This window comes from Coregonus clupeaformis, chromosome 13 (assembly GCF_020615455.1).
Source record: "Coregonus clupeaformis isolate EN_2021a chromosome 13, ASM2061545v1, whole genome shotgun sequence".
Classification (NCBI taxonomy): Eukaryota; Metazoa; Chordata; class Actinopteri; order Salmoniformes; family Salmonidae; genus Coregonus; species Coregonus clupeaformis.
In genome coordinates this window covers 8,575,755-8,600,393 of record NC_059204.1, presented here as the reverse complement: position 1 = coordinate 8,600,393, position 24,639 = coordinate 8,575,755, and the positions used below count along the sequence as shown (strand labels likewise).

The 24,639-nt window shown below is 46.4% G+C and overlaps 2 protein-coding genes across 2 annotated transcripts in view; one reads left to right on the top strand and one right to left on the bottom strand.

The window, feature by feature from the left end:
• LOC121579137 (E3 ubiquitin-protein ligase RNF43) overlaps positions 1–9,137 on the top strand; it is a 199,904-nt gene extending 190,767 nt beyond the window's left edge. The window contains exons 5-8 of the mRNA XM_041893458.2: positions 2,955–3,056; positions 3,309–3,582; positions 3,966–5,609; positions 5,927–9,137. Of these exons, the coding sequence (XP_041749392.2) occupies positions 2,955–3,056; positions 3,309–3,582; positions 3,966–5,609; positions 5,927–5,952 (2,046 nt within the window). The 3' untranslated portion in view covers positions 5,953–9,137. The remainder of the gene's footprint in view (positions 1–2,954; positions 3,057–3,308; positions 3,583–3,965; positions 5,610–5,926) is intronic.
• On the bottom strand, positions 8,789–24,242 carry hpda (4-hydroxyphenylpyruvate dioxygenase a). Its single transcript, XM_041893457.2, has 14 exons — positions 24,154–24,242; positions 23,691–23,717; positions 23,388–23,450; positions 21,888–21,992; positions 21,600–21,642; positions 21,408–21,490; positions 19,590–19,679; positions 19,218–19,324; positions 18,948–19,025; positions 17,959–18,121; positions 11,533–11,604; positions 10,826–10,948; positions 10,431–10,547; positions 8,789–9,516 (listed from the first exon to the last, which is right to left on the bottom strand). Exons 1-14 carry the CDS (start codon positions 24,154–24,156, stop codon positions 9,430–9,432), a joined length of 1,161 nt encoding a protein of 386 aa, XP_041749391.1. The 5' UTR covers positions 24,157–24,242; the 3' UTR covers positions 8,789–9,429.
• Positions 24,243–24,639: the final 397 nt, after the last annotated feature.

Sequence of the window (24,639 nt, the reverse complement as noted above, 5' to 3'; positions counted from 1 at the left end):
TCCCTCCCTCTGCTCTCCCTCCCTCCGCTCTCCCTCCCTCTGCTCTCCCTCCCTCTGCTCTCCCTCCCTCCGCTCTCCCTCCCTCTGCTCTCCCTCCCTCCGCTCTCCCTCCCTCCGCTCTCCCTCCCTCCGCTCTCCCTCCTCTCGCTCTCCCTCCCTTCCGCTCTCCCTCCCTCCGCTTTCCCTCCCTCCGCTCTCCCTCCATCCGCTCTCCCTCCTTCCGCTTCTCCCTCCCTCCGTCCCTCCGTCTCTCCTCCTCCGCTCTCCTCCCTCCGCTCTCCCTCCCTCCGCTCTCCCTCCCTCCGCTCTCCCTCCCTCCGCTCTCCCTCCCTCCGCTCTCCCTCCCTCTGCTCTCCCTCCCTCCGCTCTCCCTCCCTCTGCTGAGAAAAGAGGACACAGTCTTCCAGCTGATGGCGAAACTCAAGTTGCACTGCATTATTTCTGCCTAATACACCAATTCATGTTGTTACTCCGATGACCAGAGAAAGGGAAATATTCCTCGATATTAAAAAAGACACAAGCCGCTAATAATAACAACCCAAGCTTATCGGAACACGTTGCTGTACTCGTTTATTGTAGCTGCAGTGCTGGTTGTAGCGCGAGTGGAAGGAAGGAGAACATGCATTTTATGGCTTATAAAGGGGTTGAACAAAGTGTTGACAGTGCTGAGGAAGAATTTAAACATGAACTTAGTCATAAAAACAGCAGCTCTTTCCTGTATTCGTTGAGTATCTCTTTAGTCATGGTTTAATTTTTTGGGGGAAATCTCACAGTATCAACTTTGCTATGCGTTCGAGGCTTCTTTTAACGGTCTATGGCACGAGGATTCTCATTGGCCAGTGGTAGGCCTATAGGTGCACTTGATTTGCTCTCTGGGCCTGCCGGGTAGGCGGAGTTCTACCTTCAGATACATGAAATGGTCCAAAATGGGAACACTTTGCCTTCCCGGCACCAGGGCTGCTGAATCAAGTGCAACTACCGCCAACAGTGCGAAACGAAGAAAGAAAATAGGAACGCAAACGCATTATCGTTGGGTTTTTTACAAATATGTTTGGTGATCGACTAGGAATGCCTTGGAGATCGACCAGTCGATCGCGATCGACCGGTTGGTGACCACTGTCTTAAGTGTTTCGTCAACACTGGAACTCATTGAACAGGTGTTGTTATTTCCTGAGCTGTACTTCAGTGTTTCACCTCCACGCTTATCATGGAGCCTGGTGGTGTAGCCAAGGATGCTAGGGGGTGTGGGTATGTGTGTGAGGTAGAGAGAAATAGTAATACCATCTCTTTCTTTCTCTCTCTCTCTCCTTCTCTCTCTGTCTCCTTCTCTCTCTCTCTGCCTCTTTCTCTCTCTCTCTCTCTCTCTGCCTCTGTCTCCCTCTCTCTCTCTCCTTCTCTCTCTGTCTCCTTCTCTCTCTCTCTGCCTCACTCTCCTGCCTCTCTCTCGTCTCTCTCTCTGCCTCTCTCTCTCTGCCTTTCTCTCTCTCTCTCTCTCTCTCTCTGTCTCCTTCTCTCTCTCTCTCTCTCTCTCTCTGCCTCGCTCTCTCTCTGCCTCTCTCTCTCTCCGCTCTCTCCTCTCTATCTCTCTGCCTCTCTCCACTCTCTCTCCTCTCTCTCTCTGCCTCTCTCTCATCTCTCTCTCTGCCTCTCTCTCTCTCTCTGCCTCTGTCTCTCTCCTCTCTCTCCTCTCTCTTTGCCTCTGTCTCTCCTCTCTCTCCTTCTTTCTCTCCTTCTCTCCTCTCTCTCTGCCTCTGCCTCTCTCCTCTCTCTCCTTCTCTCTCTCTTCTCTCCCTCCTCTCTCTCCTTCTCTCTCCTCCTCTCACTCCACTCTCTCCTCTCTCTCATCTCTCTCCTATCTCTCTCTCTCCTCCTATCTCTCCGTCTCTCTCCTCCTCTCTCTCCTTCTCTCCTCTCTCTCCTTCTCTCTCTCCTCCTCTCTCTCCTTCTCTCCTCTCTTTCCTTCTCTCCTCCTATCTCCTCCTCTCTCCTCCTCTCTCCTCTCTCTCATTCTCTCTTCTCCTCTCTCTCCTTCTCTATCCAACTCTCTCCTCCTCTCTCGCCTCTCTCTCATTCTCTCTCTCCTACTCTCCTCCTCTCTCTCCTCTCTCTCCTTCTCGCTCTCTCCTTCTCTCCTCCTATCTCCTCCTCTCTCCTCCTCTCCTCTCTCTCATTCTCTCTCCTCCTCTCTCCTTCTCTATCCAACTCTCTCCTCCTCTCTCTCCTCTCTCATTCTCTCTCTCCTCTCTCTCCTTCTCTCTCTCTCCTCTCTCTCCTTCTCTCCTCCTCTCTCTCCTCTCTCTCCTTCTCTCTCCTCCTCTCTCTCCTCTCTCATTCTCTCTCTCCTCTCTCTCCTCCTCTCTCTCCTCTCTCTCCTCTCTCTCCTCTCTCTCTCTCTCTCCTTCTCTCTCTCCTCTCTCTCCTCCTCTCTCTCCTTCTTTACTCCTCTCTCCTCCTCTCTCTCCTCTCTCTCATTCTCTCTCCTCTATCCAACTATCTCCTCCTCTCTCCTTCTCTCTCTCTCCTTCTCTCTCTCCTCTCTCTCCTCTCTCTCCTCTCTCTCCTTCTCTCTCCTTCTCTCCTCCTCTCTCTCCTCATCTCTCTCCTTCTCCTCCTCTCTCTCCTTCTCTCTCTCCTCTCTCTCCTTCTCTCTCTCCTCTCTCTCCTCTCTCTCCTCCTCTCTCTCCTTCTTTCTCTCCTCTCTCTCCTTCTCTCCTCCTCTCTCTCCCTCTCTCTGTCTTCTCACTCCTTCTCTCCTTCGCTCTCTCCTTCTCTCTCATTTTCTCTCCCCTCTCTCCTCCTCTCTCTCCTCCTCTCTCGCCTCATCTCTCTCCTCATCTCTCTCCTTCTCTCTCTCCTCTCTCTCCTCTCTCCTCCTCTCTCTCCTTCTCTCGCTCCCCTCTCCCCTCTCTCTCCCTTTCTCTCTCCTCTCTCTCCTTCTCTCTCCTCCTCTCCAGCCCCACTATGATGTTGTTGTCCTGCTCACTATAGTCCTTGCTATTCTGGCCATCGTTTCAATCTTTGCTTTCCGGTACCGAAGCAAGTCCAACAGAACCTGGGTGAGTCAGTCAACAACACAAGTCTCAATACTGAAGCCTTTATCTCTGCAAAATACAGCCATCTTAAAGTGTTTTAGCGCAAGGCCTGTCCTCAAACTGTAGACCAAAACACAAAAAATAGTGGCCACTGAAACATACACCAGAAAACCCTCGAAAATCTCCCCGGAATTTGAACTTTGACACATCTCAGTCCATTCTGAGGTTCAGTTCTCTAACCTCCGTCCCACACGGCCTCATCCTCTATGACCACAGGACTCAGTCCACCAGCAGACGATGCGAGCCATCAGTCGTCTAGAGACGCGGACATACAGCTCTCAGGGCTGCGGGGGTTCACAGCGCCACCGTGGGGGCCGGGGGTCAAATAGCAGCTCCAACTCCAACCCCGTTTGTGCCATCTGTCTGGAGGAGTTCCTGGAGGGACAGGACCTGAGGATCGTCTCGTGTGCTCATGAGTTCCATAAGGAGTGTGTGGACCCCTGGCTGCTGCAACACCGTACCTGTCCCCTCTGCATGCACAACATCATGGGTAAGGACATGACATGACCACTACAGGAGCTCTACAATGGGCCTCAGAGGGGAAGCACACAAAAAAAAACACTCCTTTACCCACTCTTCTGCACAAGTGAATTATCCGGTAAAAATCCAGTTTTACACACTGTGTCTGTGAGTGTGTTGCCTGTCTGTCTCTGTGTGTGATTGTGTAGCACAGGAGGTTGGTGGCACCTTAATTTGGGAGGAGGGGCTCGTGGTAATGACTGGAGCGGAATGAGATCAAGTACAACAAACACATGGTTTGATGCCATTCCATCTGCTCCGTTCCAGACATTATTGTGAGCTGTCCTCCCCTCAGCAGCCTCCACTGATGTGTAGCCTGTCTGCCTGACTGTATTGTGTTCCAATGCTCCACAGGTTCAGAGCTGTCTCGTCAGCCACGGAGGAGCAGACTGCAGCAGACCCCCGAGCACAGCCAGGGTTTTCTGCACCCCCACCCCTACCCCCACGCCTTCCCACAGCACCAAATCCCCTTCTCCATGAGGCCTCACTACCCCCACGGCCCCTCCGGTCCCTACCCCTCCTTGGGCCACTATAGCGGCTCCCCGCCTCTGGACCCCCAGACCCTCCGCTTCCTCCCTAGCCGGCCCCTGGGCTCTGGCTGCGGATACCTCCACCCTGCAGAGGGCCCCGGAAGGCCCCACAGAGCCGGGGGCAGCTGCAGGACAGCAGGCCACCCTATGGGGTCCCACTACGGCCCCGGGCCCCGCCGCTCCTGCCACACCTACCGCTCCGGCTGCCCCGCCCAGCGCAGCGCCTCCAGTTCCAGGCTCCACCCCTCCTCTGATCCCCAGGCCCGCGCCTCCGCAGGTGGGGTCCACAGCCGGGGGGACGAGGGGGGCAGCTGCTCTGGGGGGAGCTACCGGACAGAGCGCAGTGGCTACCTGGCTGACGGGCCGGCCAGTGACTCCAGCTCTGGGCCCTGTCACGGCTCCTCCAGTGACTCGGTGCTCAACTGTACCGACGTGTCCCTGCAGGGTGTCTACGGCAGCTGGTCCACGTTCCGCAGCTCCCTGAGCAGTGACTATGACCCGTTAGTGTACTACGGGCCGGGGCCGGGGCCGGGGCGGACAGGCCACAGGGACAGCATGGAGGCAGGGGTCCAGAGACCCAAGTCCCTGGACTCAGTGATGAACAGAGACAGAGGAGGAAGAGGAGGAGGAGGGTGCTCTGAGGAGCAACAGCAGGCTGTGTTTAGCCACGTCCACTACCACCGCCACCGCCACCACCACTACCGAGAGGATGGGGAGCGGGAGCATGCCCAGGGACAGGGCCAGGGGCCAGGCATGGGGTCAGACGAGGAGCTGGGGGCTGCTGCTGCTGCTATTGGCCCTGTGTCAGGTTCTCCCCCGGCTCTGGACAAAGATTACCCAGTGTGCCCTCTGAAAGACAGCCCCTGTCAGTGTCCTAAGGCAGACCACACAGACTGTAGAGGGGCCCATGGCCACGGGACCGAGGGTCAGGACCATGAGTTCAGTCCCCCCTCAGGCCCCCCTCCCGTCCTGGTACCTCCAGCCCCCTTACCACCCCCACCCCCCTGCTGCCACCAGGGCCAGAGCCACGGAGGCCACCCCCACCAGAGGGCAGGCCGGCTGGGCGGCTGCGTGCTCGACGGCCCCTCAGTGCGTTTCCACCAGAGCCTGGACCTGCAGGACGACTGTAGCATTCACATCCACTACGGCCAGGGCTACTGCTGCCCCCCGCCCGACCTGCCCCCCGGTCTGCTCCCCATGCCTGTGCCCCTCATCCTGGACTCTGGAGGAATGGGGCCCCTGGGGGGCTTAGAGGACTGGCCCTGCTGTGGAGGGCCCCACCATGTGGTGTGGCAGAAGCGGGTGCAGCAGGCCCACTCTGAGCCCCAGCTGCTGGGGCCCGGGCTGGGGGCCCCTATGGACAGAACACCGCCCCCATGCAGCAGGCGTCACCACGGTCACCAAAGCCCAGCGCACGACCGCAACACAGACTTTTGTTTATACTGTCAAACATTACACAACAATCAGGGTGGGTGTTCAATCCTTAACTTTTCTTATAGCTACATGTGATGTGAACAACTGCTCTCTTGTTCATAGTTTCCCCATAGGCATGGTATTCTCTAAGGTAAATATTTTATGGCTCTAGCGCAATTGGTCTTTCCATGCTTCTTCGCATCCTATCTCCTCACCTCAATTCACCTCAATCTAATTTGTAGGGAAGTTGAATGAATTGCATTTTGGGAAAGAAGGCGAGGCGAGACGAATTGAGAAAGAGCCCCATGGTTGTGTCATGTCTGTCGGTGTGTTGGAGGTAAATAAACCTGTCGTCTTTTTCTCCACATCCAGGATCAGAGGAGGAGTCCGGCGTGTGAGGACTCGCTTAGGCGCATCCCCAACGTCACGCTGCTACGTACACAGGAGCCGGAACGGACAAATCGGCGGCCATCTTTCTCAAGTCTTCCAAATAATTCCACATGAAATAGCTGCATTCAGACTACGTTTCCCAGAATCCCCCAGTCAGTGCTCAGAGTTCCGTCTGTCCAAAAAATATAAAAATGAGTCTATGAGATTATGATTGTTTTGAACATTTATTTATTTTGACCATCAATTCAAACAATAAGCACAAGTCATGTATGGACCTCAAATTGCTCTAATTCATTGTTGAATTCCAGTATGTCAATGTGTTTGATTTGGAGTTTTGTTGTTGCCAAGTGGTTATGTGTTTCAAGATGGAGACTGACTGGGAATGTTTTTATTTAGTTTTTCGTCTAGTTTTTTTATTTTGTTTTGTAAATTACAGGAAGAACTCAATACCAACAAGTTGCCTTAGTGACCACAAGGAATGATCACTGCTCAGGGCTTGAGTCTCGATTCACATCACGAAACTCTCCTACTGTCTCCCTCAGTAGAAATCACATGCACATATTGGATATCTAATTCCCTTGAGTGGTTGATTGAGTACTTAATCGATTATACTATGAGGTACTACTCAGTAATACTTGATTTTCCCCTCACATCCTTAATGTCCTTAAACTCCTTCATTTGTGTAGATACAATATGTAGACAACCATTGGATCATGTATTACCCCCATACATGCTCAGTTGGAGGTTTCTTGCTCTTTCCAGCCTAACTCAAATCAGATTCAGAAATGTTTCCCGTCGGCGTGGGTTTCGCAAAGGTACTCAGAGTTACAGAAAAGAGCCAAGAAGCTTATCATTGAAGGAAAACAGTTATTTTCTTAGCTGGCCCTACAAGCAGTGAGCATCCTGAGAGGTCATCCTGAGAGGTCATTAGGGGCTAGCATGGGGACTTGTGTTGGTTTATTCAATAACGGCAGCTGTTTTCATCACATTTTGTTTGTTTTGTGGTTCGGTAAAAAAAGAACATCTGTAATTTTGTTTTTCATCGTTAAAAGACTGTACGATGTTATTATTACAAGCTATTTTAGTTTTACTCATGTAATTTCTCATGTTGCCAGTGGTTACGTAGTATGTTTGACCTGATTGCTGATTTGGTGGCCAGTGAAGGGGGGAGGGGCCCTCCAGACAGACCTGGGTTCAAACTGTATTTGACATATTTCAAATACTGAAGCTGTGCTTGATTCAGCTTGCCTGGCTCCAATGTAATAGTCCCAAAAGAAAAACCCTGCCCATCAGGCTAAAGTATGCAAATGCTCAAAAGTATGTGAAATATTTACAGTTATATTTGAACCCATGTAGGTCTGCCTCCAGAACAGCAGTGTGAGTGGAGCTTCGCTCGGCTCAGCAAGGACATGTGCCATGTCGTCTGCTCTTCACCCCTGACCCCTGACCTTTAACCCCATGACCTATTACACAACCCTATCAATGTTCACCAGCAAGGATATTCTCTCCTTTCCATTTCTCATCTATCAGCTGCTGTAGCTCACCAAGGGTGCCCTTATCTTGACCATTGTAGCAAAATATTATATACATAATTACTATGTAATAACTGGAGGAAAGCCATGATAATTCATAATTCATTCAACTTTGGGAACATACATTTTTCACAACCAAACATTGACCAAACAAACCTGTGGCCTTAAATAGAAGCCTGGTGTCGCTCGGTCAGTCAAGCCCTTTCCCTGAATGTCTCACTGGGATCCAACATCCCAGGAGATTAGAAACACCAGAGCAAAGAAAAATCATATTAAATGTGCGTAGTTAAATATATCCCCCAATATATATTTAGTGCTTACTGTATATGGAGGCTCAGTGGACATGTGAAAGGAGACTGCATTGCATCCGAGACAGACGGTAAACATTGAATTGAATAAACCTATTGATCCCCAGAGTATTTTCTAAATAGTTGGAAGCACTTAAAACAACCTTTAAATGTCCTGTGGCTGATCTACGGTAGTAACACTCTGAACCAGTTATGAAATGATTCATTCTCTACCTCCTATTGATCGGTTGAACTTTATTATTATCTGAGATCATCAAATAACCGAATACATTAAAGCTTGTGTTATTTTACCAAAGAAACCCCTTTTGGATGCCTTCTATTTCACCTCCATCAATCTAAACCCAATTAGCTGTGTTTTGCCTAACAAGAAAAATACGAAAAATGGTATCGCATGCAGCCAAAATCCCGGACAATCATAGATTACAGCCCCAATATTTACCGATACCTCATTTTCTAATGTTTTTTGCAGACAGCTTCTCTAGCTAATACTTCAGGTTGTGTCTGTTATATATTTGTGTAGAGAACGGTCCCCTATAGCCTGGTTAAACCAGACCAAACACTGCTCCCACAAATGTTTCCCTTTAAAACAACAGTAAAACATTGTGAAATCTTTCTGCATTCCTGGCTACAGTCCCCTAGTCTGAGCTGAAAATGACTCAATCACAACCAACCAGCACTTTGGCTTCTAAACTATTTAAAAAAAAAATAGATTTAACAGGAAAAACTCAATGAAAAGTAAACAAAGCATTATAACTACGCCAATGACCAGTACAAGGAAATATAACACTTAAAAATCTATGAAACATCCCTGAAACATTTTGGGGGCGATTTTATTAGCCATTTCAGGGTCATTTTCTCTTCGTGTTCATTGTTTTGTTTTTCGAATGCATAATGAGCTGAAACTGCCTTTTTTCTAGTAGAACACAATCCCTATAGAAACGGAAGGGATCTATCAGTATATTTTGGATACTTTGAGTATAAAAAGAGAAAGACAAAAACAGAAATGAAATAAAGTGTTGTATTTTATATATAATAGAACATTTCAATATGGTGATATGTCACTAATATATTTATTTACTAATATATTTATCCATTTTTGTCCAGGTTTTGAAAAATAAGACATGCTTTCTGTATAGAAACGATATCTATATGAAACTATGTGCCACAACAGATGTATCAACCTGGCTTCATTCCAATTATATGCAAATAAATTATTTTGAAATAAAAACCTCTGGTGCTGTATATGCTCTAAATTGTATTTTAAATTAACCTTTTTTTTTTTTTTTTGTATTTATCTGACAAATCCCATTGTAAAACTAGGTCATTCAATTAATGTACATTTTCAGTCAAATATCATTTGTATCAGAATTATCATCATGTTGTCACTGGCGAGACATATGCTGGCTCTTACCTTACAAAGGTAAAAGATGGAAAGCTGGTGCATGTTATCGCAGTGATCGTAGAACAGGGAAATTTCACAGATTTGTTTTGTAATTGCTTTCAACATCTTGTCCCATACATTTATCAAAATAGGTGCTAAATCTCCGTTCTAAATATCTTTAAGCAAAGCCATACAACATTGAACATTTCAGTACAACACATTAACTTGGCTTCATTGGTGCAGCCATACAACAATGGTGTGATATTAGTTATAAACGGTGAGGTTGCCCCTGGCATCCTGGTCCTTCTCAATGGCCTCGAACAGAGACTTGAAGTTTCCTGCCCCGAAGCCCTGTGGTGAGATAAAAAAGCAGGGGTCCATCTCAGTCAATCAATCAAATGTATTTATTAAAGCTCTGTTTTTTTACATTAGCTCGGAGATCTTATTCCCGCCTCATTCTGTGTTATTTGTAATGGCTGAAGGGATGAACTCACTGACAGCTTTTGGTTATTGTAAAGGATGAAGGTCTGTGATTCGGCTTTAATGTCTTTGGTGTTGACTTCCTGAGACCGAGGCTAAACACTTAAACACCGCCCCCCCAGAGATTTATGTTCAAACGCCAGCTCGTCTCAGAACGGTACATTTAATTTATGATCTCCAAGAAAATCATGTCGATATCTTTAAAGTGTAATAAAAAAGACAAAGACGGTAAAGACCAAGAAAGTGTTGGTGGTTTCTCCCACAGTTCCTTTGGTGGTAGTGTAGCTAAATGTTTTGAGTTTCAGGCATAACCAATCCTGTCCACATCACTAGACTGTGAAACGCCAACGCCTTGATGGAGCCTGTTCTAACAGGTAGTGAGTCGGGGGGGCTTGGTTAGAAACCAAACAAAGTGCCACAGGGTGAAACCCAATCCACAACTCTAGCTCAGTTCCAGCTCTCTCTCTGCTACAGTTGGTCTTTAATCTGCATCTGTGATAGATTGACTGATCCTTTATAGCTGTGTTGTGTTTGTGCCCTGGGTGGGAGCCGTAAACAGGTGTTAAAACGCGCGCACATGTACACACGTGTTGCCGGTTTTATAGACTTACAATCCCCCTATAAAGGGCTAGTATTAGATACGTATACAAGTGAAACCGGGCCACTTTTATAGGTAGTTTTAAATCTGGCATCTGTGGTTTTTTAAATGAAAAGTATTTGGGGATCCCTCATAATCAGAGGAAAAGCTAATTGACCTCTGGTCTCCAAATATCTGATATACTTACAAAGTGGTTGTGACGCTGAATGACTTCCAGAAAAAGGGTTGGTCGGTCCTGCACAGGTTTGGTGAAGATTTGAAGCAGGTAGCCCTTGTCATCGAAGTCGACTAAGATTTTCAGTTCCTTGACTCAGCCAAGACAGACAGAGATAATTAATAAGGAGATCAGGACACTGAGCAAAAAAGTATCAGCTCTGATTTAGATCACACACGGGCTCTTCCTCAAGTTGTCTGTCCTCGATACCTTGCGGCCTGCTTCTTAAAACGAGGAGAAGGTCAGAGGGGTAGGAACCAAGGACTTTTGAGAAGGAAGCGAGAAGAGAGGATGTGAGGAATCGAATGAAAAGACGAATTGAGAAAGAGCCCCCCAGTACGTGATTAAAGACATGACGCTCTATTCACCTGTAGCCTCTTGAGGTCCTCCTTCACCTTGATCTTGGATGTCTTGAGGTTCTTCCTCAGGCTCTCATAGTAAGCGTCAGGGGCCGCCAGGAAGTCCATCCCCCGGGCTCGGAGGTTCACGATCTGTTTAAAGACGGGGTTCAATTATCTTAAGCCTGTCACTACATGCTTAGCTCAAGAGAAGACGAAATGGATGAAGCTGATGGGTTCTGCAGTATTTCCAATGCCTTGCCTTTCCCTGAGACATAGCTGTATGGAGTATACAGCCTTGCCTGTGCTTACTTAGAATGTCTCCGTTAAAGCAATGGATCTGTATGGATTGTAAATATTCAACTGATATACAGGGCCTTTAGAAAGTATTCACACCCCTTGACTTTTTCCACATTGTGTTGTGTTACAGCCTGCATTTAAAATTGATTATATTGAGATTGTTGGGTAACACACAATAACCCATAATGTCAAAGTGGAATTATTTTTTAAAAATGTTTACAAATTAATACAAAATAAAAAGTTGAAATGTCTTGAGTCAATAAGTATTCAACCCCTTTATGGCAAGCCTAAATAAGTTCAGGAGTAAACATGTGTTTAACAAGTCACATAATAAGTTGCATGTAACAACAAAATGTGGAATAAGGGGTATGAATACTTTCTGAAGGCACAGTAACATTGTATTTCTTTCCTCTTCAGAAAATATGTGATTGACTTACGGCTTGAATGATGTCTGATGTGTTCAGGGCGATGTGCTGGACACCAGGCCCTCCATTGTAGTCGCAATACTCCTGTTGAAATCAAGTTAAATCAAGTTAAAATACTCACACACACTCATACACCACAGGCGGAGAGTTAGAGCTGGTGCACAAAATCTAATATAAAGGAAGTCTCGAGGATTTGCTCGCCTGAGGTAGAATATCTCATGATAAGCTGTAGACCACACTATTTACCAAGAGAGGTTTCATCTATATTTTTCGTAGCCGTCTATTTACCACCACAAACTGATGCTGGCACTAAGACTCAACACCATAGCGTCATTCAAGCTCATCACTAAACTAAGGACCCTGGGATTAAACAGCTCCCTCTGCAACTGGATCCTAGATTTACTGTCAGGCCGCCCCCAGGTGGTAAGGGTAGGCAACAACACATTTGACCCTCAACACCGTGGGGCCCCTCAGGGGTGTGTGCTTAGTCCCCTCCTGTACTCCCTGTTCACCCACGACTGCGTGGCCAAGCACGACTCCAACACCATCATTACGTTTGCCGACGACAACGGTGGTAGGTCTGATCACCGACGATGATGAGACAGCCTATAAGGAGGAGGTCAGAGACCTGGCAGTGTGGTACCAGGACAACAACCTCTCCCTCAGCATCAGCAAGACAAAGGAGCTGATCGTGGACAACAGGAAATGGAGGGCCGAGCACGCCCCCATCCACATTGACAGGGCTGAAGTGGAGCAGGTCGAGAGCTTCAAGTTCCTCTGTGTCCACATCACTAATGAATGATCATGGTCCACACACACCAACACAGTCGTGAAGAGGGCACGACAACGCCTCTTCCCCCCCAGGAGGCTGAAAAGATTCAGCATGGGCCCTCAGATCCTCAAAACGTTATACAGCTGCACCATTGAGAGCATCTTGACTGACTGCATCCCCTGCTTAGTATGGCAACTGCTTGGCATCCGACCGCAAGGCGCTACAGGGGGTGCTGCGGACAGCCCAGTACATCACTGGGGCCGAGCTCCCTGCCATCCAGGACCTCTATACCAGGCGGTGTCAGAGGAATGTCTGAAAAATTGCCAAAGACTCCAGCCACCCAAGTCATAGACTGTTCCAAAAGGTACCGGAGCGTCCGCCTCAAACCTCAAGCCACCAGACTGCTAAATAGTCAATTAATGGTACCCAAACTATCTGCACTGACTCTATCTTGGACTGACCCTACACACACACTCACTAGACTATATATACTGTACACACATTACACTGACACTCCCCACACAAAACCAACACACAATCACATACGCTTCATACGCCCAAACACACGTAACACACACAAGCAGACCAACACAACACAAACACACCTACATATACATCACACACACACACACACACACACACACACACACACACACACACACACACACACACACACACACACACACACACACACACACACTTTTACACTCATCATATGCTGCTGCTACTCTGTTCTTCATTTCACTCTTATTATTATCTATCCTGATGCCTAGTCACTTTACCCTGCCTTCATGTACATATATCTACCTCAAATACCTTATTATTATCTATCCTGATGCCTAGTCACTTTACCCTGCCTTCATGTACATATCTACCTCAAATACCTTATTATTATCTATCCTGATGCCTAGTCACTTTACCCTGCCTTCATGTACATATCTACCTCAAATACCTCATATCTTTGCACATTGATTTGGTGGTACTCCCTGTATATAGCTGCACATTGATCTGGTACTGGTACTCCCTGTATATAGCTCCACATTGATCTGGTACTGGTACTCCCTGTATATAGCTCCATATTGATCTGGTACTGGTACTTCCTGTATATAGCTCCATATTGATCTGGTACTGGTACTCCCTGTATATAGCTCCACATTGATCTGGTACTGGTACTTCCTGTATATAGCTCCATATTGATCTGGTACTGGTACTTCCTGTATATAGCTCCACATTGGTCTGGTACTGGTACTTCCTGTATATAGCTCCATATTGATCTGGTACTGGTACTTCCTGTATATAGCTCCATATTGATCTGGTACTGGTACTCCCTGTATATAGCTCCACATTGATCTGGTACTGGTACTTCCTGTATATAGCTCCACATTGATCTGGTACTGGACTTCCTGTATATAGCTCCACATTGATCTGGTACTGGTACTTCCTGTATATAGCTCCACATTGATCCTGGTACTTCCTGTATATAGCTCCACATTGATCTGGACTGGTACTTCCTGTATATAGCTCCACATTGATCTGGTACTGGTACTTCCTGTATATAGCTCCACATTGATCTGGTACTTCCTGTATATAGCTCCACATTGATCTGGTACTGGTACTTCCTGTATATAGCTCCACATTGATCTGGTACTTCCTGTATATAGCTCCACATTGATCTGGTACTTCCTGTATATAGCTCCACATTGATCTGGTACTGGTACTTCCTGTATATAGCTCCACATTGATCTGGTACTTCCTGTATATAGCTCCACATTGATCGGCTGGTACTTCCTGTATATAGCTCCACATTGATGGCTGGTACTTCCTGTATATAGCTCCACATTGATCTGGTACTTCCTGTATATAGCTCCACATTGATCTGGTACTGGTACTTCCTGTATATAGCTCCACATTGATCTGGTACTTCCTGTATATAGCTCCACATTGATCTGGTACTTCCTGTATATAGCTCCACATTGATCTGGTACTGGTACTCCCTGTATATAGCTCCACATTGATCTGGTACTTCCTGTATATAGCTCCACATTGATCTGGTACTGGTACTTCCTGTATATAGCTCCACATTGATCTGGTACTGGTACTTCCTGTATATAGCTCCATATTGATCTGGTACTGGTACTTCCTGTATATAGCTCCACATTGATTTGGACTCCCTCTATATAGCTGCATTCTTGTGTATTTTATAATTAAAAATCCATTACACTAACTTATACCCTAGCTTCTCACCCGCACGTCCAGTTCCTTATATAATTCAGTGTTCCCATATCACACTAAATTTCCCTTTCCTCTCCTGTAATTTCGCTATCATTGATTCATAAGATGCGGTCTCCACCATGAGTTTGTTGATTTCGGACTATCTGCGCTCTCTTCCAGTTACGTAGTATGAGTCTAGCCGCAGTAAGAAAACCCACTGAGGCAAGACCACACTCTTCTTTGCTAATACCTGGTGGTAAAATAGATATATCCCCTAATAAGCAGAGCAGTGGGGACTCTGGGATAGGCTGTCCCACCCATTCTTCAAGCTTATTAAGAACCTCCTTCCAGAAAGGGAGCACCATGTGACATTCCCATATAGCATGCAAAAAGGTACCTACTTCACCCTTGCATTTCCAGCATAAATTATTTAGCAATAAACCCATTTTATGTAATCTAGTTGGGGTGCAGTAATATCTATGAACAATCTTATAATGTGTAGATTTACCCCTTGTTTCCCTGGTACACCTCCCTACATTGGAAACAATATTTTTCCATACATCCACAATGTCACAATTAAGATCCCTCTGCCAAATCAACCTTAAATTCTCACAGTTTCCATATTGTGCATATGAGACTCTTTTATAAAAACACTGAAGGGGAGTGTGATATTTCTGGTAACATGAAATATTGTTGTAACAAGTTTTCATCTCTCTGGAGGTTAATACTCATAAGAGACCCCATGCAGCTCCTTAGTTGTAAGTATTTCCAGAGATCTCCCTTATCTGGATAATTAAATGTCTCCTTCAGGTCCTGATAGGACATAAGCACTCCTTTCTCATATAGATCCCCTAGTGCATGCAGGCCTTGTCGAAGCCATACCTCCCAGATAAATGAATGTTTTCCTACGTAAACTGATGGGTTGTGCCATATGGAAGAATATTTTTGTTTATACTGGGAAATTCCAAGTATTTTATGAATCTTAACCAATACCTCTCGGGAATGTTGTAGGATTGGGTTAGCCTCTTCAGTTGGCGGTCTCTGAATATAATTTTTTGTGATAAGGCCTCAATAAGCTTAAACGGGGCCGTGATCGACCTCTCAATCTGAGTCCATCCCAAATGGGAATCATAATTGCCCAAGTGTCTGGCCAATTTGGCTACTTCAAATGTTATGTTGTATAGTTCTACATTGGGTACTGCTAGTCCTCCTCTATCCCTTGGAGCATATAACTTGTTCACATTTATTCTGGGGGTTTTCCCATCCCAAAAATAATCCTTAATCATTTGATTGTACTGCTTAAATAGTAAGGGAGAAATGGTCACAGGGAGCATCATGGACACAATTTAAATGTGGTGCCACAACCATTTTAACAGTATTTATTTTGACCCATAAAGTAAGATAAAGCAACCTATATTTATCAAGATTATTCTTTTTTTTGTAGTAGTAGTGGCATCATATTCATTTGCATGATATTCTGTAGTTCGTTACTCAGTCTTATACCCAGGTATATCATCCCTGATGGCACCCATTTTAACTGTAATGAAGTAATTGCAACAGGAGGACAGGCCTCTGACTTCTGCCAATTAATCTTATAACCAGATATCTGTGAGAACATGTCAATTGTGTTAAAAACCAACGGGATTGATGTGACCTGTTCCCTAATAAGTAACAATATGTCGTCAGCGTATAAAAACAGCTTATGCTCTCTGGCACCTCCCATCACTCCTTTGATTCCTGAATCAGCTCTGGTTGCTGCTGCCAAGGGCTCCATAAATAGAGTAAAGAGGAGAGGTGAGAGAGGACTTCCCTGCTGGGTTCAACCTCGACAAATTAAAAAAGGAAGAGATCATACCATTTGTGAGGATTGCTGCTCTTGGATTGGAGTATAATACCTTAACTCACTTGATAAATCCAGGGGCCAAAGCCAAACTTTTCAAGGGTATATGTCAAAAAAGAACCCCACTCCAACCTATCGAATGCCTTCTCCGCTTCTAGGGAAAGGGGCTGCCACTTCAGTACGTCTTCTATGAACCCATTTCAAATCAGATCAATTAAAATAAATACAGTACTTTTAATTTATTAATCTATTAACATTCAACCTTATGTTACCTTCCTATTTTCCTTTCAGGCCGTTGGTTCCATCTACTTAATTAACCGCAATCTTTGCTTAGGGGTCGTTTTTTGACCAGGCAACTGAGTAGCCAACCGGCTAAACCTCCAGTGACAAAAATAGCATTGTAGCTATACAGTCTGAAATAGTGGTACTGTAGCTATTAGTCTGCCGAATTGTCTTTGAGATAGTGTGCCACATAAACACTGTCCCATATAGGACTCACCCGCCAATATGACTTCGCCATCCATGCCCTGATTTCTGGTCCTCTTGAGTTTTTCTTGAGGAATTCCATCGCCTTGCGATAGTCATTGGCGCTCTGTCTCTCCCCCTTCCATGTAAAGCGTAGCACAGCTGGGTAGGCGAGTGTGAAACGTACATCCAACTCATGCAGCCTCTTCCTTGTTGCGGTAAAAAAGCCTCCTTTTATCCACCAGCTCCTTGGTCATATCGGGAAAGAACGATATCTTGCAGCCTGTGAAAATCCTCATACAGTTTGGCATTCTCGGCTTTCTTGATCAGTTGGTTGTCCTCCAGTGTTGATATCCGACCCGCTGTCTCATCTAGCCTCTGTAATATGACTGATACATCTTCTTGCATATCCATCTGAGATTTCTTGACCTGAGAGACATCCGATTCAAGAGATTCAAGAATGGTGCTGACTCTACCCATTTCTTCCATGGCCTTCTGTAGGGATGATTGCAAGGCCGACAACGAGCTGGGTTCTATGTTCTGCCGTTTCAACGTCACGCTTGCTGAAGCGCTAGCAACAGAGCTAGCCCTGTTAGCCGCTGCGCTAGCGATCGTGCTACGTGTATGCGTTGAAGCTGAATTCAACGCATACATTGTTGAAAAACTTTGATAAAACAAATAAAAGTAAATTACCCCTCAAAAAACAATTATACTAAATTCTATCGAACTTTGTGGAAATTTGGGAGCGTTTTATGGCTCCTTTCAGACAACCACCCTCCTTCGCAGCATCACGACTCCTACTTTTCTATTATTTATATTTTTTCTCTCTGAATTGTTGGGAAGGGCCGTAAGTAAGCTGTTGGTCTACACCTGTTGTTTACTAAGCATGTGACAAATAAAATTGGATTTGATTTGATTTAGTTGAGACCTAATCAAGGGACAGGCTCATAGTAATTGCTGGAACAGAATCAATGGAATGGTATGAAACACTTAAAACACGTGGTTTCCATGGTTTCCATGGTGTTTGATACCACTCCATTTACTCCATTCCAGCCATTATTATGAGCCGTCCTCCCCTCAGCAGCCTCCTGTGACACACACACACGCACACACACACACACACACAGAGGTTAAAGGTCAGGGGTCAGACCTGGATTTGCGACTTCTTCTTGCCAGGGGCAGGTTCGTTGATTGGCATCTTGATGGTCTCCTCATAGTTGGTCACTACGATGGACCTCAGGGCGCTGTACTGCGTGTGGATCTGTTTGTCATCTATCGACCAGAACCGGTGGAACATCAAGCAGTTCTGATACCTGGAGACAGTGGATGGTGAGTGTGGTTCATTAACTATCAGTGTATCTCTCAACCTATGGGTCTCAATAGCCTTAACACACAGGATAGGGTTAGGGTCATCGTGTTCGCGAGAGTCTCATCTTTCCACAGAGTGGTTATATGAGTTTTTTTTAGGCCAAGCCATTTGGACGCTACAGATGTTTTCGTGAGAAGACCGATTTTCGGGATGTCTCATGGTCTGACAAACACCGCTGTGGCTCGGCCACCTTCCATCGCAGATGCGGAGGGGCTGATGCCGTGAATTGAGACGCAGCCCAGGCAAAAAACAGATATCTCTAGCTTAAACTGACAGATTTTGATGGGGATTTAAAAAAATATGTTTCTTACATTGACGCACGGGTGCGTCATAGACTCTTAAGGATTTAAATGTCTTCCTCTTCCTTATCTTGACTGCTTTTATTTTCTCACATAAGAGTAAACCTAACCCCAGTGCTTCCTGTGCTGGATTTCTGTGAACCTGCAGCGTGTTTATGAAAGGCACAGCGGCCCTAGACGTTTCTCTTCCCCCTTTCTCCTCTGTCTCGATGCGCTGCCAGCTGTGTATGTGCGAGCACAGCGGCCCTAGACGTTTCTCTTCCCCCTTTCTCCTCTGTCTCGATGCGCTGCCAGCTGTGTATGTGCGAGCACAGCGGCCCTAGACGTTTCTCTTCCCCCGTTCTCCTCTGTCTCGATGCGCTGCCAGCTGTGTATGTGCGAGCACAGCGGCCCTAGACGTTTCTCTTCCCCCGTTCTCCTCTGTCTCGATGCGCTGCCAGCTGTGTATGTGCGACCTGTAGGGAACCTCACCAGTCTGACACGGGCACCATTGCATCGTCTGGCTGGTTTCCCACAATGTGATCGATGAAGTTCAGAAGCCCTGGCGGCCTGGAGAGAGATAGTTGGGGTGAGTATGTCTTACTGTGACTGTTGCGTACGAGATCTGGCTGAGCTGTCAAAAGCATACAAAAAACAACCAGTGACTTGAGGCTATACAACTGTTACCGGTTTGTGTTGAATTATGATGAGAGAAAATTGAAACACTGCTTTTAGAAATCATCATGTGTGATTGAAACTCACAGTGTGGGTAGCAGGCAGTCCTTTACCATAGGTGTGTTGTATCCGGGCAGAAACAAACCTTTGTAGGGTCCCATGTACTCAATGAGAGTGTGTGTTGTATCCCCATACTAGGGGAAGATGGGTAAGGCAAGCTGTTCATTATGAATTACAGTACCTCAACTGCATCAGGTCAAACGTATTTACAGTATGTGACAGAGAGAGACTAGGTTGAAGAGAGAGAGAGAGAGAGAGAGAGAGAGAGAGAGAGAGAGAGAGAGAGAGAGAGAGAGAGAGAGAGAGAGAGAGAGAGAGAGAGAGAGAGAGAGAGAGAGAGAGAGAGAGAGAGAGAGAGAGAGAGAGAGAGAGAGAGAGAGAGAGAGAGAGAGAACTCACCGTCTGAATGACAGCGTACTTGACTTTGCCGTGGCTATCTTGGTCAATCCAAGGCTCCTTGACCACCACCGCCCCTCGCTCTTTAGCTTTCTGCAAACAGTTCAGAACTCAGTTACAGGACAAATACCCAGGACACGTTACCAAGAAAGCACCTAACTTGTTATCACTCCACCACACAGATCCAGACACTTTGACTAGACACACTGCAGCTGCTTTCCCCTTTTGGTTATAGGTAGAAATACCTCTTTGTTAAATTATCAGCTTTCCCTTGGGGAATTGGACCCAGAGCAGAGTTCATTCAAACCCTCTGTTTAACCTAGAAGAGGGACAGACAGGGTACCAGGTTCATCTGTGGCATTCAGTCCTGCCCAGCGGTTAAAAGCGTTGGGCCAGTAACCGAAAGGTCACCCTTCACCCTCTACCCTCTACCCTCCACCCTCCACCCTCCACCCTCCACCCTCCACCCTTCACCCTCCACCCTCCACCCTCCACCCTCCACCCTCTACCCTCCACCCTCTACCCTCCACCCTCCACCCTCCACCCTCCACCCTCCACCCTCCACCCTCCACCTCCACCCTCTACCCACCACCCTCCACCCTCTACCCACCACCCACCACCCTCCACCCTCTACCCTCCACCCTCCACCCTCCACCCTCTACCCTCCACCCTCCACCCTCCACCCTCCACCCTCCACCCTCCACCCTCCACCCTCCACCCTCTACCCTCCACCCTCCACCCTCCACCCTCCACCCTCTACCCTCCACCCTCCACCCTCCACCCTCCACCCTCCACCCTCCACCCTCCACCCTCCACCTCCACCCTCTACCCACCACCCTCTACCCACCACCCTCCACCCTCCACCCTCCACCCTCCACCCTCCACCCTCCACCCTCCACCCTCCACCCTCCACCCTCCACCCTCCACCCTCCACCCTCTACCCACCACCCTCCACCCTCCACCCTCTACCCACCACCCTCTACCCTCCACCCTCCACCCTCCACCCTCCACCCTCTACCCACCACCCTCCACCCTCCACCCTCCACCCCTACACCACCACCCTCCACCCTCTACCCACCACCCTCTACCCTCTACCCTACTACCCTCCACCCACCACCCTCCACCCTCTACCCTCCACCCTCCACCCTCTACCCTCCACCCTCTACCCTCTACCCTCTACCCTCTACCCTCCACCCACCACCCACCACCCTCCACCCACCACCCTCTACCTCACCCTCTACCCCACCACCCTCTACCCTCCACCCTCACCCCACCACCCACCACCCCTAACCCCACCACCTCACCCTCCACCCTCCACCCTCTACCCCACCACCCTCCACCCACCACCCTCTACCCTCTACCCCACCACCCCACCTCCACCCTCCATCCACCCTCTACCCCACCACCCACCACCCTCACCCCACCCTCTACCCCACCACCCTCCACCCTCCACCCACCACCCTCCACCCACCACCCTCTACCCTCCACCCTCTACCCACCACCCTCCACTCTACCCACCATTTTTTTACATTTCCATTTTAGTCATTTAGCAGACGCTCTTATCCAGAGCGACTTACAGTTAGTGAGTGCATACATATTTCATACTTACTTACTTATACATTTAATGAAAAGAATGGGATGAACTCCATGGCAAGTAGATTATAACCAGGACTGGTTTCATTTTCTTTGAGTTATATTAGAATAGTGTGTTGTTTACTTTGTTTTTGAGGACTGAGATTAGCCTCTACCCACCACCCTTGAAACTAACAGATAAAAGGTTGAATAAGGTTACTTTAGGTCTTCAAGTACTTTTTTACTTACCTTGATTAAGAATTCAAGGTCCTCCACTTGGAAAGCAATGTCTTTGACCCCATCCCCATGCTTCATCAAGTGTTCTCCCATTTCTGAGAGAAAATAAAACTATTTTGAAACATAAACTTATATGACTGACTGGTGGTCTCTATATCAGAAATGTAGCCTTTTAAAGATGTCGACTTTGAGAAGAAAACCTGCCTTCATTTCCTGGATTCAGAGCAGATTCGAAGACAAAAAATATCTGTGTGAGGAATAAAGAACAACCTGGTCAATACTTCATCTGATGAAGGTGTTAAAGTCAGTCAAGGTTGGAGTGTTAAAAGCTCGAGACCAACCATGGGCCAGTTTCCCAGACACAGCCTTGCCTAGTCATGGACTAAGAAGACTTTCAATGGATATTTATTTTTAGTCTAGGATTAGGCTTAATATGGGTCAGAGAAACCGGCTCTATGTGTCCAGAAGTGGGTATGAGATGGCGTGTGCTACCTTATCCTGTTTGATGACATGAGACACCACCTCTCGGCTGCCGGTCTCCAGACCCTTGTAGGCCACTGGCTCAAAGCCCATCTTGTCACAGTAGAACACAGCCGCCTGCACAGAGAATACATAAGGATTTCATAACACATTAATAACCCATACATAACACATTCATAACCCATACATAACACATTAATAACCCATACATAACACATTCATAACCCATACATAACACATTCATAACCCATACATAACACATTCATAACCCATAGATAACACATTCATAACCCATACATAACACATTCATAACCCATACATAACACATTCATAACCCATAGATAACACATTCATAACCCATACATAACACATTCATAACCCATAGATAACACATTCATAACCCATACATAACACATTCATAACCCATAGATAACACATTCATAACCCATACATAACACATTCATAACCCATACATAACACATTCATAACCCATAGATAACACATTCATAACACATACATAACACATTCATAACCCATACATAACACATTCATAACCCATACACAACACATTAATAGCCCATACACAACACATTCATAAACAGAAAATATGTGTTATGAAGTTCTTATGTAGGTACCCATCAAATAAAGTTTTACGAACATTTGGAAAATTGACTTACACAAGATGTTGACCCTGGGATTACACTGTGCGTGATTGCTCAACCCTGTGCGTAGCATGTGACCCGTATGCTTTCGTAGTATGGTTGAATGAACTTTTACATTAACTTTTAAGCCTTTGAAGTTGCCAACTTTTGTTTAACCAGTAAACACCCTCCTGTTGCCTCTCTGGGTCCGCAAAGATTAAGTCAACTATTACAGATATGATACATGGTTGTCAACAGGGTTGGGGTCAGTTCTAATTGAAGTCAGTCAATTCAGGAAAAAAAACTGAAATTCCCATTCAATCATTGGAAAAAATGTCATATATTTTCAATAACTTCTCAAAAACCGAAAAGGAGAAGCAGTTTTTTTTTTTTTTTAATCAATTTTTGAATTTTAAATTCAAATCACTTCCTGTATTGACTGATTTAAATTATAAATGACCCAACCCTGGTTGTTACTACAGTAGTCCATTTGTCAGTTCAGTATATGGCTGTAAAAGGCTTGTAAGTTCAGGAACATGTTTTCAGTTCTGGACCGTTACCTCAGTTAGTTTCACAGAGAAAGGCCAATGTCAACTAGCATAAGAGCAATGACCTAAATGTGAGTCTCCCTTTAGAAAGCAAGGTCCATTCAGGACAACATGTTATCCTGCTGTGCATGTTGTCGAGCTCTCATACGTGCTTCAGTATCGCTCATTGTGAGGCTGAGAATGTGATATTACCTCTAATAAGTTGTCATGCCATGTCAAAAGCATACAGCATATGATGAGATATTGTGGATGTGATCAGATATGATGGATAACTTGACAAGTCTCCGTTTAGCTTCGGGGAGGACCTGTGTTTAAAGACTCACCTGTTTGGCATTGCCCACCCAGAAGGTAACATGGTGGAACTTTACAAATTTTCCCTTCTCGGGCTAAAGGTGAAAAGGATAAACAAATATTGTATCAAAAATAGTATATTCGCAAAATCCCCTCCATATGGAGGGTTAGTCATTTTGTTGTTCATTTCTCATTAAAACAGAAGTTGTAACCCAAGGAGCCAGAGAACGTCCTATTTCTCCCCATTTCATCATCAACTCAAGATCCTTTTACATTTTGTTTCCTTTCAAAACGACTAAAGTGTTTTGTAGAAATGATGATGATGATGGACTTACCTTCTCCCCTTTATCTGTGTAGGTAGTCTGCAGATAAATATGAAAATAAATCATCTTTGACGCATGTGAACATGTTTCCCCCTCAATATCAGAAACCTTTGATTGTGATATTCCTTACTACATTTGTGGCCCATGTTACATGTGAGGTGTACAACAGCAAATCCCCAACAGGCCCACACAGCTACAGTATATAATTCCAAATCAGAGTTCACACAATACAATACAATACAATACAATACAATACAATACAATACAATACAATACAATACACGTATGAATTAATAAACCCGTATACAATCATGACACAACACCTCTGGAACCACATGATACTTACCTATTGCTGGTGGGTAGTATACTCCCCTCACAATTCTGTCAATTATTTCACCCCTGTACAGTTGTAAAATGACTCATCGTCTCTGAAACCCCATATACACCCATCATGGGAGGCAGCGGACTCACTCACCATGGTCTGGTTCTGGGCAGGCAGCGATGACTGATCAACAGGAGAGAAGAGAGAAGTTTACGGGCTAGAGCGCTGGCTGCCCCCCAGGCCTGCAGATAAGTACTAGCCAGAGGGCCCGTTGTGATTGGTTTCTCTGGGGTCAACACCCCCCCTGGGGTCTGCCTCCAACCGGCCTTGCCTCCCTCACCTGACGAGCACAAGGACCCAGAGGCTGTGGCGCTGGCTGTCCCAATCCTTCAGTGTTTGCCAGGTGTTGTCATCATGTCTCCAGTACAATATCGATCTCCTTCTGGAAGCCTCTTCTGCCTTGTTAGGGAGGACAGTGTTCAGTCCTCGTAGGCTGCATTCTCGTGCACCATGAACCAGGCTACTTCCCCAAGATTGGAAGCTGTGTGCAGTAGCCTGGGGACGAGGTTACACATGACTGGGATACAGTTCACATGACTGGGATACAGTTCACATGACTGGGGATACAGTTCACATGAC

Excerpts from the sequence above, each read along its gene's own strand:
- hpda (XM_041893457.2), bottom strand. Across the intron at positions 19,325-19,589 it reads AGTACGCTGTCATTCAGACG|TATGGGGATACAACACACAC; the intron begins GTGAGTTCTCTC and ends ATCTTCCCCTAG. Across the intron at positions 11,605-17,958 it reads AGAAGAAGTCGCAAATCCAG|GAGTATTGCGACTACAATGG; the intron begins GTCTGACCCCTG and ends TGATTTCAACAG.